At 39.0% G+C, this 13,481-nt stretch overlaps 1 protein-coding gene across 5 annotated transcripts in view; it reads left to right on the top strand.

The window, feature by feature from the left end:
• Window positions 1-13,481, top strand: part of ATP2B4 (ATPase plasma membrane Ca2+ transporting 4) — a 240,537-nt gene that overhangs the window by 175,383 nt on the left and 51,673 nt on the right. For all 5 annotated transcript variants that reach the window (XM_072137311.1, XM_072137308.1, XM_072137307.1 and 2 more), the window contains 3 exons: window positions 5,131-5,322; window positions 7,259-7,472; window positions 11,981-12,192. In XM_072137311.1, the coding sequence (XP_071993412.1) occupies window positions 5,131-5,322; window positions 7,259-7,472; window positions 11,981-12,192 (618 nt within the window). The remainder of the gene's footprint in view (window positions 1-5,130; window positions 5,323-7,258; window positions 7,473-11,980; window positions 12,193-13,481) is intronic.

Raw genomic sequence — 13,481 nt, 5'->3', positions numbered from 1 at the left:
GCTATGGTCTGGCGACTTGCATGGCCGGTCCAGCACCTTAACCACGGTTTCTTTATTAAAGCTTTTGTTGTCTTGGAGGTGTGATTGTGGTGGTTTCCATGTTTTAATAATTCCCCGCAGCCCAGTTTCAGGAGAGAGAACATCCTGCTCTGCTTCAGTATCTCTGCTTCAGAGTACAAGTCGGAATTCGTGGTTCTGTCGGTGAACTGCAGCTCCCTGAAGCCCCAACCATGAAAATCCAACTACTTGCTTAACTGTAGGCAAGACACACTTGTCTCTGTATTCCTCACTGGGTTACTGTGACATGCTTGACGTTATCTGAATCAAATGAGCTTAGGACATGGTTCCAGTAATACATAGTCTTCTTTTCTTCAGAAAACTGTTTGGTATCTTTCTTGTTCATCATCTTTTTCAGATCCTCAGAGAGTTCTTTGCCATGGTGAACTTTCAGTGACTAGTGTGTGAGAGTGATCACACCAAATTTAACACACCTGCTCTCCATTCACACCTGAGACCTTCAACAAGTCACAGCACCCCAGAGAGGAAAAATGGCTAATTGGGCGCAATTTGGTCATTTTCACCGAGGGGACATTAACATGTTCAGTTTTTCATACGCAGTTTTCAAAGCCAAAAGCAGGTGTGGAACACAATGGGTGAGAACATATAAGTGAGATGCTACTCCTCCTTTTTTGGACATTGAAAAGTGCATCTGAAAAACTGAACGTTTGAACACAACCTTAGGCTTTTTTCACATGTTCTTTCCAGTGTATAAAAAGGATATAGTAGAACTGGAATGGGTGCATAGGAGAGCAACCAAGATTATTAGGGGAATGGGGGGACTAGAATACAATGACAGATTAAAAAATTTGGGATTATTCAGTTTAGAACAAATATGTCTGAGGAGAGACCTCATTACAATATACAAATACCTGAACGGACAGTACAAGGATCTCTCCAAAGATCTTTTTATACCTAGGCCTGTGACCAGGACAAGGGGGCATCCTCTACCTTCAACATAGACAAAGGTTCTTTCCACTGCCGGACGTCGGTCCCCCGCCACATCACTCAGGTCCTCAAGTCGCGGGGTGATCCATGCAAAGATTCTGTGAGCCTGAAGGGTGGAGGGGGGGGGGGTGTTGAATGGGAGAAAGTGCTGGAACACAGCACACAGGCAGCCACCTATCGTGGCGCCATTTTGGCCAGATCTATAGTATGTCTCTCTGAGACGCTCCTAATTAAGGATCCACCTAATAGAATATTGTGTACAGTTTTGGGTATCAGTGTATGAAAAGGACATAGTATAACTGGAAAGGATGGAGAGGAGAGAAACCAAGATTATTAGGGGCATGGGGGAATAGACTAAAATTTGGGGTTATTCAGATTAGAAAAAGACGCCTAAGGGGAGACCTCATTTTAATTTACAAATACTTGAACGGCATTACAAGGATCTATCCAAAGACAGGATCCAGGTCATCCTCTATGATTAGAGGAGATGTGGTTCTACCATTGCCATAGACAAAGGTTCTTTACTGTAAGAGCAGTGAGTCTATGGAACTCTCTGGCGCAGGAGGTTGTTATGGCAGACTCTATGTACATGTTCAAGAGTGGAAAAATATCACTAGTTATGGGGAAAAAACATTTGTTTAATTCTTAAAGGTTGGACTTTATGGACTTGCGTCTTTTCCCAGGCTCATATACTACGTTCCAGCAAATCTGGACTTGGGACAAATCCCAGCTTCTGTGAGTGGATGAGACACAAATAAAATGTACCCAATGGTTTAAATATTTGGGATTAATGGTTTCTCATAACCCAGCAGACTATACGACCCTCAATGTACTACCCTTATTGAAGAGGTCCAAGTCTAAAGAATAGGTATGGTGCAAGCTCCCAATATCCCTGTTGAACTGTTGTAATTTAATTCAAATGATTCTAATGCCCCAGTGGCTGTGTATGTTTCACAACGCCCCCATTTGAATACCCCTGAAACTCTTTCGACAGCTAGATAAAGTGTTTTGCTCCTTACTGTGGAAGGGGAAGCATTCTAGATTAGGTTAGAAACGATCCAGTGGGGTAAGGATGAGGGGAGACTGGCTCTCCCAAACCTGTGGATGTATTACCAGGCATCACAGCTGCAACAAATAATAATTTGATGGTCCAGCCAAATTCCAAATTCCGTTGATCTTTATTTCAATAAAATCTTTACATCCACAGTGCAATTCCTTTTCCCACTAACGCGTTTCAAACGGTCACGCCGTTCTTAGTCATGGTCTGTCTGAGCTTAGTCCTGTGTGCAAATTTATCCTTTGAATGATTAAGCCACCTGTGATAGGCAGTAAGGGTGTGAGCGTCCAAACAGAAAATATAATATATCATTCTTTTTGTGAAAAAAAACATATATATCAACATACAATATCTGACATATCTAACAATGTAACTGAGGCGTCGCTAGAGATGAGCATGTGATCAATCATGTGATATTCTTTTTTTTTTTTTTTTTAAACACATTTTATTTTTCTACATGTAGTTAACAACATATAAGAACAAGCCTGTTTGCTACAGGCAGGATTGGCATGACAAAGCGACATCAACAGTGTTTATACAGTTATCTGTGCAGACATGTACAACTTATATCTCATAAGCGTATAATGAAACAGGATTTTGCTTATTAATACTAAATAGTGCATGGCAGGCAACCGGCAGCATCGTCAGACAGAATATCACATGATTGAAACGAAAAGAGAAACAACGCAACACCCTTCCTCCCATGCACTATTTAATAAGCAAAATCCTGTTTCATTATACGCTTGTAAGTTGTACATGTCTGCACAGATAACTGTATAAACACTGTTGATGTCGCTTTGTCATGCCAATCCTGCCTGTAGCAAACAGGCTTGTTTTTATATGTTGTTAACTACATGTTGAAAAACCTGATAGTGTGGATGCAGCATTAGGAGTTTACATAGCATTTTGAAATACAACACAACAGCTGGGGAGAGGAGTCTTTTTTTTAATTCACATGTCTTTATTAAAACCCACTCATTTTCCATTTTTTAACAAACATCATAACATTAATTGTACATTACATACAAGAACAAACATACAGTAACAGCTAAAACAAACCTTAACCGCCTTCTTCCCCCACCCAGGTTGAAGATGACAATGGCGGCACAGCTATATGTAATGTTTTGAATGTTTAGGATAGCTAATACATCTGCTACACTGTGACCTTAACACCGACTGGGGTCTATCGGGTCCTATATGGAATGAGGGAGTGGCCATGAAGATAAGCCCAAGGGGTCCCTCCCCAACCTTTAACACTGATCCAGTTATATGATAGAGACAGGGTTCAATGCATCTCTTAGCAGTGGGGCTGAACGTAGTCCAGGGATCACTATCCAACCACTCCAGATTGCATCAAACTTTTTCAATACCCCTCTTTTTTTATATACAGCCATTTCCAATCCGATATAGTTATTCAACCGATTCTGTAGTTCTGTGATGCTAGGGATAGTGAGTTGTATCCAATGGGAGGCGATTAACTTGTGCACCTGGTAGAGCATATACGTCATACAGTGATCTTGACCTCTCAGCACTTGCGTCTCCAAAGAAGCCTAGCATGCATGTTAACAAGGGAGGTTAAATAGTAATAGAACATACCTCATGAATCAGTGCCAAGACAGCAGTCCAATAGGACTGTAATTCAGTACAACCCCAAAACTTGTGTACTACATCCGCATCTTGCCCACCACATTTGGGCCAACTTGCAGAAGATCTTGTCCTTATTTTCCTCAGAATCTCAAGAGACTTGCAAGCTCTGTGGATTATTAATAGTTGTGAGAACCTTAGTGCCTCAGATGGGGATAACTGAGGAGCAGAGTTGTGCCAGAGCAAAGTGAACTTTGTCCATCCCAAAAATCCCATACTTTGTATATCAATTGAACTGTCTGTTAGATCTTCCACTGTTTATGGCCACATATAATCCAGTACACCTTCAGCCCTTCTGTGCACGGAACCGGCACGGCACCCACCTTGTCCGAGAAGACATAGGTTTTTTCTCGTTCATCTTGTTTTTTGACATTCAGACCAGATGGGATTACTCAAAATTCTCCCGGATTGTCATGGCAGAGGAGACGCGACAGACCTGAGCAATATTCTATTAAATTTTCTATACTTACCCATTCGTGGGGTGTCCTCCTGTTCTTGATTCAACTAGTCTTATATATCCAAAGGGACAATGCTTACCACATTTGATCCAACAGGGAAACGGATCGAATGAATAAGCCGAGTCAGCCAGAACATCACAAGATGGATCACATGCTTATTTCTGGCGGCGCTTCAGTTACCCAGGCAACCGGCAGCATCGTCAGACAGAATATCACATGATTGAAACGAAACGAGAAACAACGCAATCTTTGAAGCGAAAATCAGATGCAGATCAAAATTAGAACAAATAATTGAGACACTACTCCTCCTCTTCTTTTTTTTTTTTTTTTTTTTTTTTTTTTTGCGTTTCTTGGTAAATGCATGTGATGGTTAACCTGCTCCTCTGTGTCTTGCATTTAAACAATCGGGCTGAGGCCCGCCTCCCATGCCCTAGCATTACATTATGAAAGCAACGCTAGCAGAATGTGTGACCGCGACCTAAAGCATTGTGAAAATTTTAACACAGCTGCTTACATTTCCAATATGCTTTCGAACCAGCCAAACACATGACAACACAAGGGGATGGATAATTCTTGGGAAAACAATGTTGTGCTTGCGGCGCATTTAAAAAGTTGTTAATGGCACGGAGGGTGAGCAGACAACCCGACAAACACGAACTTCTGTCTGCAGTCTGGGTTCAGCACGGACAAGAACATTGTAGTTCGGGTCCACTCATCACTTGTGTTGAGTTATTTTAAGGCAACACCAATTTATTATTTTTTTTTAGAAAAAAATTAACACACTCATAATAGCTGTGCACTGACTACTTTCCATTTTTACGAGTCATATCTTCATTGTTGTCTCATGAATAGATGTAACTCCAAAAATGTGGGGAATTTTCTGAGATACTGTATAAGTAAATACATATAAGTATGTATTTTAAGTATTATACTTTTGTAAATATTTTGATGCTTTTTCTCCACTAGGGTATAGCTGGTACAGATGTTGCAAAGGAAGCATCCGATATTATCCTGACAGATGATAACTTTACCAGTATTGTAAAGGCAGTTATGTGGGGACGCAATGTGTATGATAGTATTTCCAAGTTTCTTCAGTTCCAGCTAACTGTTAATGTGGTTGCTGTCATTGTTGCTTTCACTGGAGCCTGCATCACTCAAGTAAGAATATGCATGGTGTTTGTTTATTATCCTCTTTATATTTATATAGATAGATATATAATGAGTATTTGTTATGTACTTTGTGTCAACTTTTAAAACTTCCCTTCTAGAGAGAATAAAGTAATGGTCATTTCAATTCTACATTGTTCTACCTTTTTATTTAACCCCTTGGCGTCAAAGCCATTTTTCACCTTCCTAGTCAAGCCCTATTTTTAGAATCTGACATGCGTCACTATAAGTGGTTATATCTTTAGAAAGCTTTAACATATTCAAGTGATTTTTCAGGCATTGTACTTGATTTTAGTTGAAAACTTTGGGTGATATATTTTGCTTTTAGTTATGAAAATAATGGATATTTGGCAAAAATTCAGAAAAATTCTCCATTTTCAAAGTACAAAATTTTCTGCTTTTCAGACAGATCATACCACCAAAATAAGTTCACTTTACTGAATGTCTGCGCTATGTTAGCATGGTTATTTAAGTACCCTCTCATTTATCTAGGAAGTTATGAGCTTTGGAACTTTGAGAGCAATTTTTTTTTTCTTCAGCTTTCAAGTTACTTTGCAAGCCCTAAATAAAAGTAAAATAATTTACCCCATAATAGAAACTACATGCCTCAATGTTTGTTAAAGAGAACCTGTCACCCTAAAAAAATGCCAGTGAACCACGCCTCCTTCATTTGACTGTCAGCCCAGTGTCCCTTCAGATCTCAGCCTGAGCAGGTTCATGTTCTCTCCCTGTCCTTACCAGAATTCTGTCCCTCTCAGTGCATGGTGTATTTAGCAGTGAGCACAGTGTGGGAAACTGCAGATGTTCTCACCATTACACAAACCATACAATGGGCAGGGCCAAATGGTGGTGGGTGGAACCACACTTTAGCAGGCAGGGCCAACATTGACAAAAGGAAAAAAAAATTGGGGGGGCGATTTTATTGGTGGGCGGAGGCAGGTTTAAGCTGGGATGTCTGAGCTGTGTGTCTTAACGAAGGCACAGTCGGGTGAGTAAGGTTTTTTTGTGCCTGTTCTTGATGAAGTTTTCTTTAACACATATTGGCTTAAGACTTTTGGGACTATATTAAACCTTTTTTTAATAACATTTATAAAATAAAAGATAAATGCCTTGCATTATCCACTTCTAAGCCTTCATATAGAAAAGGAAATGCTGCCGCAAAAGTGTTTTAATACAGTGGTCCGCAGCCTTTTTGCATTCGGGGACCAGAACCATGGTTTCTGCATGCCCAGCAAATACCCCATATCTAACCCCAACCCATATAAAGTGTCATTTCCTGCAGCCTCCAATCAAAAATGCCCCCTTTTTTGTTGTCCCCTTAAAAAAAAAAAAAAAAAAAAACCTGTATATTTACCTCCAACGCTTCTTTTCTCCCCACGTTTCCAGGTTGTTCTTCTTCGTCCCGCAGCTTCCCGTCAACTGGCCAAAGGCACTTCTATGCATGCTGCCAGTGTGCACACACTGTGACATAATCTGCCCCATCATAGTGTGCGTCCACAGGCAGCGCTTATAGAAGTGCATCTGGCCATCTGCTGGGAAGCCACGGGCGAAGAAGAACCTGAAGCCACGGGGGGGAGGAGACTATTGTCGGAGGTTAAAGGACATCTACCACCAGGATGAAAGATTGTATGAAAATGAACCTGAGGGCCACCAGACTCCTTTAACACATATGGAGCCTGGAGCCCCTTAGGCTCATTTGCATACAGTCCTTCATCCTGGTAGTAAATGCCCTTTAAGTTTACAGTTTTTATTTTTAAGTTCTTTTGACCGCAGACCGGGACCAGGTGTCCCACGGCTCCATCTCTGGCCGCGGCTGAGGACCACTGGTCTATAGTGATTTATTTTTTGTTTTGTTATTTTTTTAGTAACATATTGTTTTTAATTCCTGAAATGTTCACAGTTATTAATTGCATTTTTTTTTTTACAGGACTCCCCACTAAAAGCTGTGCAGATGCTTTGGGTTAATTTGATTATGGATACATTTGCATCCCTTGCACTTGCCACTGAGCCACCCACCGAATCGCTTCTTCTACGTAAACCATATGGTCGTAACAAGCCACTCATTTCACGTACTATGATGAAGAACATTTTGGGACATGCTGTTTATCAGTTGACTATTATTTTCACACTTCTTTTTGCAGGTCAGAATTGTGTTCCATTTCAGTAAATCTTATTATATAAACAACCTGTTTATTGAATATGTAATTAGTTTTTTGCTAAAGATAGTTTCATAATTGAAGGGGGATTTTGCTCTGAATTAGTTTCAAGCCATGTTTTATGTTTAAGTTGGTATGTTAATTATTTAAAGACAGTTGGTTCTGACTTTTGAAGCTTTAGAACAGAACACATTTGGAAGATTTAAAACCCTTCTTGTAGAAAAAGTTTTATTTCTTGCTGATATCAGCCAATCACATTAAAGGTGTTCAGTGAGGTTAAAAAAAACATTTGATGTAAGGCTAAGTAATAGAGGTGCTTGTCTCCTTCAGTGTCTCATTACATTTTATTTATAATAATAATAATAATAATAGCAATAACTCTTTATTTATATAGTGCCTACAGATTCCACAGTGCTACACAGAGCTTGCCAAATTGGTCCCTGTCCACATGGGTGCCAGGGCATCCCTTTAATATCATTCACCCCTATTTTTCCTGAAAAACTTAATGTATGTTTTGGTCGGTTGCCAAATTCATCATGGATGTTTTTCATAGATCGGCAATTCTGATCTATCATTTGTAAATGCAAAACTTTCCCTTGTATACAAACCTATAATATTATATGAACTCCTAATGCATACACACTGCCATCTTCTAAGCATTCCTATTTTGTGAAGCATGCTGGCTGCGGCCTGTCTTCAAACTGCAGGGTATGTGCCGGTATGCCTGACTTCATTTAGAGTTTGTATACCAACAAAGGCTGGCAGTAAATGCTGGACAAAGTAAGTATGAGTTCTAATTAATGAACCCTCAATAAATCTATTCTTTAACTAAATAAAAGATGGAAAATTAATCCAGGCACACACATTGCTTGCTATCCAAGCATCAACACAGTCACAATGGCATCTACTTCCTGCAAAGCTTTGATACACACTCAACTCTGTTTCATTATGTGAGCACTGACACACGTAAACCTGCTTCATTATGGGAGAACTCACACACTCAACTCTGCTTCATTGTGTGAGCAGTTGCATAACTACACTAACTACTATCGGCACGCACACCCCTTATACTTCATTGGCTGTCTTCCTAAACCACCTGAGGGACATGTCCATTACACAGTACTGAAACTGACTACTGTTATATACACAAACCTTCTACTGGTGATTGGCTGCTACTCCTAGTGACCTCCTACGAGGGTGGGGGGAAAGGGGGTGGTGTCCTTTTCCTTCTATTTCCTCCTAAGCTAAGTTGGGTGATTCTCAATAATACACTAGCACTAGAGGTGCATGCACGTTTAGCGCCGAAAACATTGTTACATTGACAACTCTCCTTTTCCTTCCAGCGGTGATAGGTAAGCCTGGGACCCCACTTTATCTCAGTCAGAGCCTGTGGACCTTAAACTATATTGGTCTAATATGAATGATCTAATAATGATTATACTTTGTACTACATTATGGTTTTATGTCTCTAACAATATGCCAGATTGATACCTGGTGAATTGTGTACCTTCACAGCATGGCCCATTATTTAGTAGACTACGTTTAACCACTTAAGGACACAGCCATTTTGTATCTTAAGGCTCAGTTCCATTTTTTGTATTTTGACTTGCGTCGCTTTATATGGTTATAACTTTTGAACACTGCTACTTATCTAAACGATTCTGAGATTGTTTTTTCCTCACATGTTGTACTTCATTTTAGTGGTAAATTTTGGCTGATAAGTTTTGCGTTTATTTACAAAGAAAAAATGATGATTTTTTTTAAAAAATTTGCCTGAAAACACGATGATTTCAAATTTCGAAAATGGCAGATAGATTTACCACCTAAACAACTTGCGCACAGTGAGGCGCAGAAAGGAAGGAGGGACCTTCAGCTGCCAAGATTTTAGTTTCCTCATTGGCCCCTTTTGTAGGCTATAAAATTTTCACTTTTTTGCTATTGGGGCCATGTGACAGCATTTTTTTTGCGGAACGAGATACTTTTTCCAGTGTTACCATTTTGGGGTTGATATCCCCTATTGTTGAAAATTTAGGAACTTTTTTTTTTTTGAGGTCACTAGTAGAAAAGCAACAATTTTGTACTGGATTTTTTACTTTTTTTTTTTTTTCGTGTTCACCATATAGCCTAATAATCATGTATCTTTATTCTATGGAGCGATACAATTACACGGATACCATACATGAATATTTTTTCTTATGTTCTACTAAATTTGCTAAATAAAACCCTAATGTTGGGGGAAATCTATAATTTTTGCATCGCCGTCTTCCAAGTGGCATAACATTTTTACCTTTTTTTGCGGGACATATTGTACTTTGCACCAGTATCATTCTGGAGTACATATGTTTTGTTGATCACTTTTTATAGCATTTTTTGTGGGCTTTAGTAGGTAAAATATCATTATTTTGGCAGGTTTTTACAGTTTTACGCGGTGATACTATATATGTGGGGTTTGTGTTATGATTTAGACTTTTTTGAGCGTTATATGTCTCTTTATATGTTTTGGGGCTTATGGGCATTTTTAGTGATTTATTAACTTATTTTTTTATTGAAAAACTTTTTTTTTTCTATTTCCACCATGGAACATGAACAAGCAATCTGATTGCTTGCTCATGGTAATAATCTGCAATACTCATGTCACAGACGCCATCTTAAAGGCACTGCCTTCAGGCATCTGGGGTCCGATCAGCAACGATCGGCTCCCCCGAAATTGTAGGGTAAAGACCACCGGAAGGCATGTTAAATGCCGCGGTCGCGTTGCGGCATTTAACGGGTTAAACACCCGTGATCGGAGCCCATTCCGACCGCTGGTGTTAGCCGGGGATGTCTGCAGTAGATTACCGCTGACATCCCGCAACCCCCGATGCGGTTTGGCTCCTGGGCAGACATGAACCTACATCGTCTCTGCGCAGTAGCTGTACTACGCTCAGCGCTATTCGCATGACTCAGCGCAGTAGAGCTACGGCGCAGAGCGCGCAGGGGTTAAACAAGATACTGTATTCTGGATAGGTGTCTTTGATATGATGATCTCTTATTATGATTCACATGTACGTCAATTTGAAATACTTTCTTCACTTACATTGTTATGACCCAACTCACCATGTGATGGTGTTTTTTTGTTTTTTTTTTTTTTAACTGTAATGAGTTTAACCCCTTCCCATTGCAGCCATTTTTAGTTTTTGTGTTTTCATTTTTCACTTCCCACCTTCAAAAATCTATAACTTTTTTTTATTTTTCCATGTGCAGAGCTGTGTGATGGCTTGTTTTCGGCATAACAAATTCCACTTTAAAATGGTGATATTTAATATTCCATGCAGTGTACTGGGAAGCGGGAAAAAATTCTGAATGCAGTGAAATTGGTGAAAACCGCATTTGCGCCGTTTTCTTGTGGGTTTGGATTTTACGGATTTCCTTGTACGCCCCAAATGACATGTCTACTTTATTCTTTGGGTCAGTATGATCACGGGGATACTAAATTTGTATAGATTTTATGTTTTCATACATTTACAAAAATTTAAATTTAAATTTCCTGTACAAAAAAAATAGATTTATTTTGCCATCTCCTGGTGGTAATTACTTTTTTATACTTTGTTGTATGGAGCTTTGCGCCTTTTGATGATGTTTTCAATGCTACCATTTTTAGGACTGTACGACTTTTTGATCACTTTTTTCTACAATTTTTTATATTTTTTAAATGGCATAAAAAGTGCCATTTTCAACTTTGGGCGCTATTTTCCGTTATGGGGTTAAACGCAATGAGAAAACCGTTATTATATTTTGATAGATTGGGCATTTTCTGGCGCAGCGAAACCTAATGTGTTTATGATTTTTACTGTTTTATTTATATTTATATCAGTTCTAGGGAAAGGAGTGATTAGAATTTTTAGGGGGGGTTTTTTGTTTTTTTTTACTTTTTTATTTTTATTATTTTTCAGAATCCCTAGGGTACTTTAACCCTAGGTTGTCTCGATCAATCCTATCATATACTGTCGTACTACAGTACTGGCAGTATATGGGGATTTTCCTCCTCATTCATTACAATGTGCTGATCGCACACTGTAATGTACGGGTTAAAAGGAGATAGCCTCCGGTCTCTGTTGCCAATTTTTATTAAGTCTGCCTGCAGCCGGTCACGATCAACGGGTTAACACCCGCGATATGCAGCAAAGACTTACAGGCTATGGAGAGGGCTCAGCCTGTGAGCCGCTCCAAGCACGTGACATACTATTACGTCACATGTCGGTAAGGGCTTAATGTGCAGGTTCAATAATGATTTCATTTCGTAGTATGGTTCATGAAGTGCTAAGGGGGTTAAAGATGAACTCCTGTGCATGTATACAAATTATAGTGTCTGAGCCTTCTTTATGATTAAGCAATATTTGAAGTCCACAATTATTATAAGCATTTATTCGTTTGGCCATATATTTGGAATGTGTGCATACAATCTGCATTTCTTTCAAATTAAAGTGAGATTTCCTTATTTTCCTTTTTCACAGGTGAGAAATTTTTTGACATTGACAGTGGGAGAAACGTACCTCTGCATTCCCCCCCTTCAGAACATTACACCATTGTTTTCAACACGTTTGTTATGATGCAACTTTTTAATGAGATTAATGCTAGAAAAATCCATGGAGAGCGAAATGTTTTTGAGAACATCTTCCGAAACCCTATCTTTTGTGCAGTTGTTGTGGGGACATTTGCGGCACAGGTATGAAGAAGCTAAAGCACACTATTTTACATGGTTACTATGTTATTCAATCCCCTACACCTTCCGCCTACACTACCCTAGTAGTTAAATAGCTGAAAATACACTTTCAGATGCTCATTGTAATTTGTTTATTATTATTCACTGGCATTATTATTCGGTGGCATTCCAAAAAGGGTACATGCATTGATGCACTTTGAGTCTCCTTTGTATCTCTGAACTTTGGAAATAATCATGACACCCTCCCTGAATTCTAGTTTTATACAAATCAGAACATAAAAAATAAAAACATATGGTCCTTGTAAGGTATTATGCTATTTTTGTTTAACAGATAGTACACTATCATATTAATTTTGGTGGCAACAAAGCAATTTTTCCAAGAATTTGGTGCTAATGACACACCAATAACACATGGACAGCAAAAACTGAAATCAGATCTGTATGTGTTCTGTGATAATACAACCTTAGAAGAACACCAATGCACAACAGATTTTATTGTGATTATTTAACACAAAATAAACCAAATTCAGATCAGTATGTAAAAAAATTATGTACACCTTTATAGTTTCCTTAGGCATTAGGAGTGTAAGTAATGACCAGGTGCTGCTCATCGTATGTCCTTTATTTATTGATCATCCCCCCTCTGTAAAAGTTTGCTGGTCTGAGACATTCAGGCACGTGTTAGCACAAAACCAACAAGAAAAGACATCAACAATATCAACAAATGTTGCTTGCCATCAATCTGGGAAGGGTGGATTAGTAGATTAGCTTTTATAAAAAGTAGGTCCAACCTAGAGTTTTATCCAGAGGAAGGAAAACAAAAATTCCTATACTTATCCTATGGCAGTCGGTATAAATCCCTGAATCAATGTCCCACCTTAAAAATTAGAAAAATTTCCCTTTCTAGAAAGGTATCCAGGCCCACTTAAACTTGTTTAATTTCTCAACCATTAAAACATCAGATGGAAGCAAAATCCATAAAGATTTTTTAAAGATGTATTCCCATCTGGTTAGTTATATTTCAAGGACACTTGTAAGAGCGATTTGGGACACTATAGCAACCACAAGTCCTTATAGACCGGTGGCTTAGTTTCCCTAATAGCACTTTAGTTAGTACCACTGTGCCCACTGTAAAAAAAAAAAAAATATATAAACCTTTATAAAACTTTTGCCTCATTCCAGAGCTGCTTGAGTGACGCTAGAGTAGTACACCCCGGCTTCATTGCACATGTGCCGTGAGTACAACAATATCGCAATGAAGCAGGTGTATGAAGCTTCAGCTTCATTCTTCA

The sequence above is a fragment of the Engystomops pustulosus genome, chromosome 2 (genome assembly GCF_040894005.1).
Source record: "Engystomops pustulosus chromosome 2, aEngPut4.maternal, whole genome shotgun sequence".
NCBI classification, from domain to species: Eukaryota; Metazoa; Chordata; class Amphibia; order Anura; family Leptodactylidae; genus Engystomops; species Engystomops pustulosus.
This window is presented reverse-complemented; position numbering and strand designations above follow the sequence as displayed.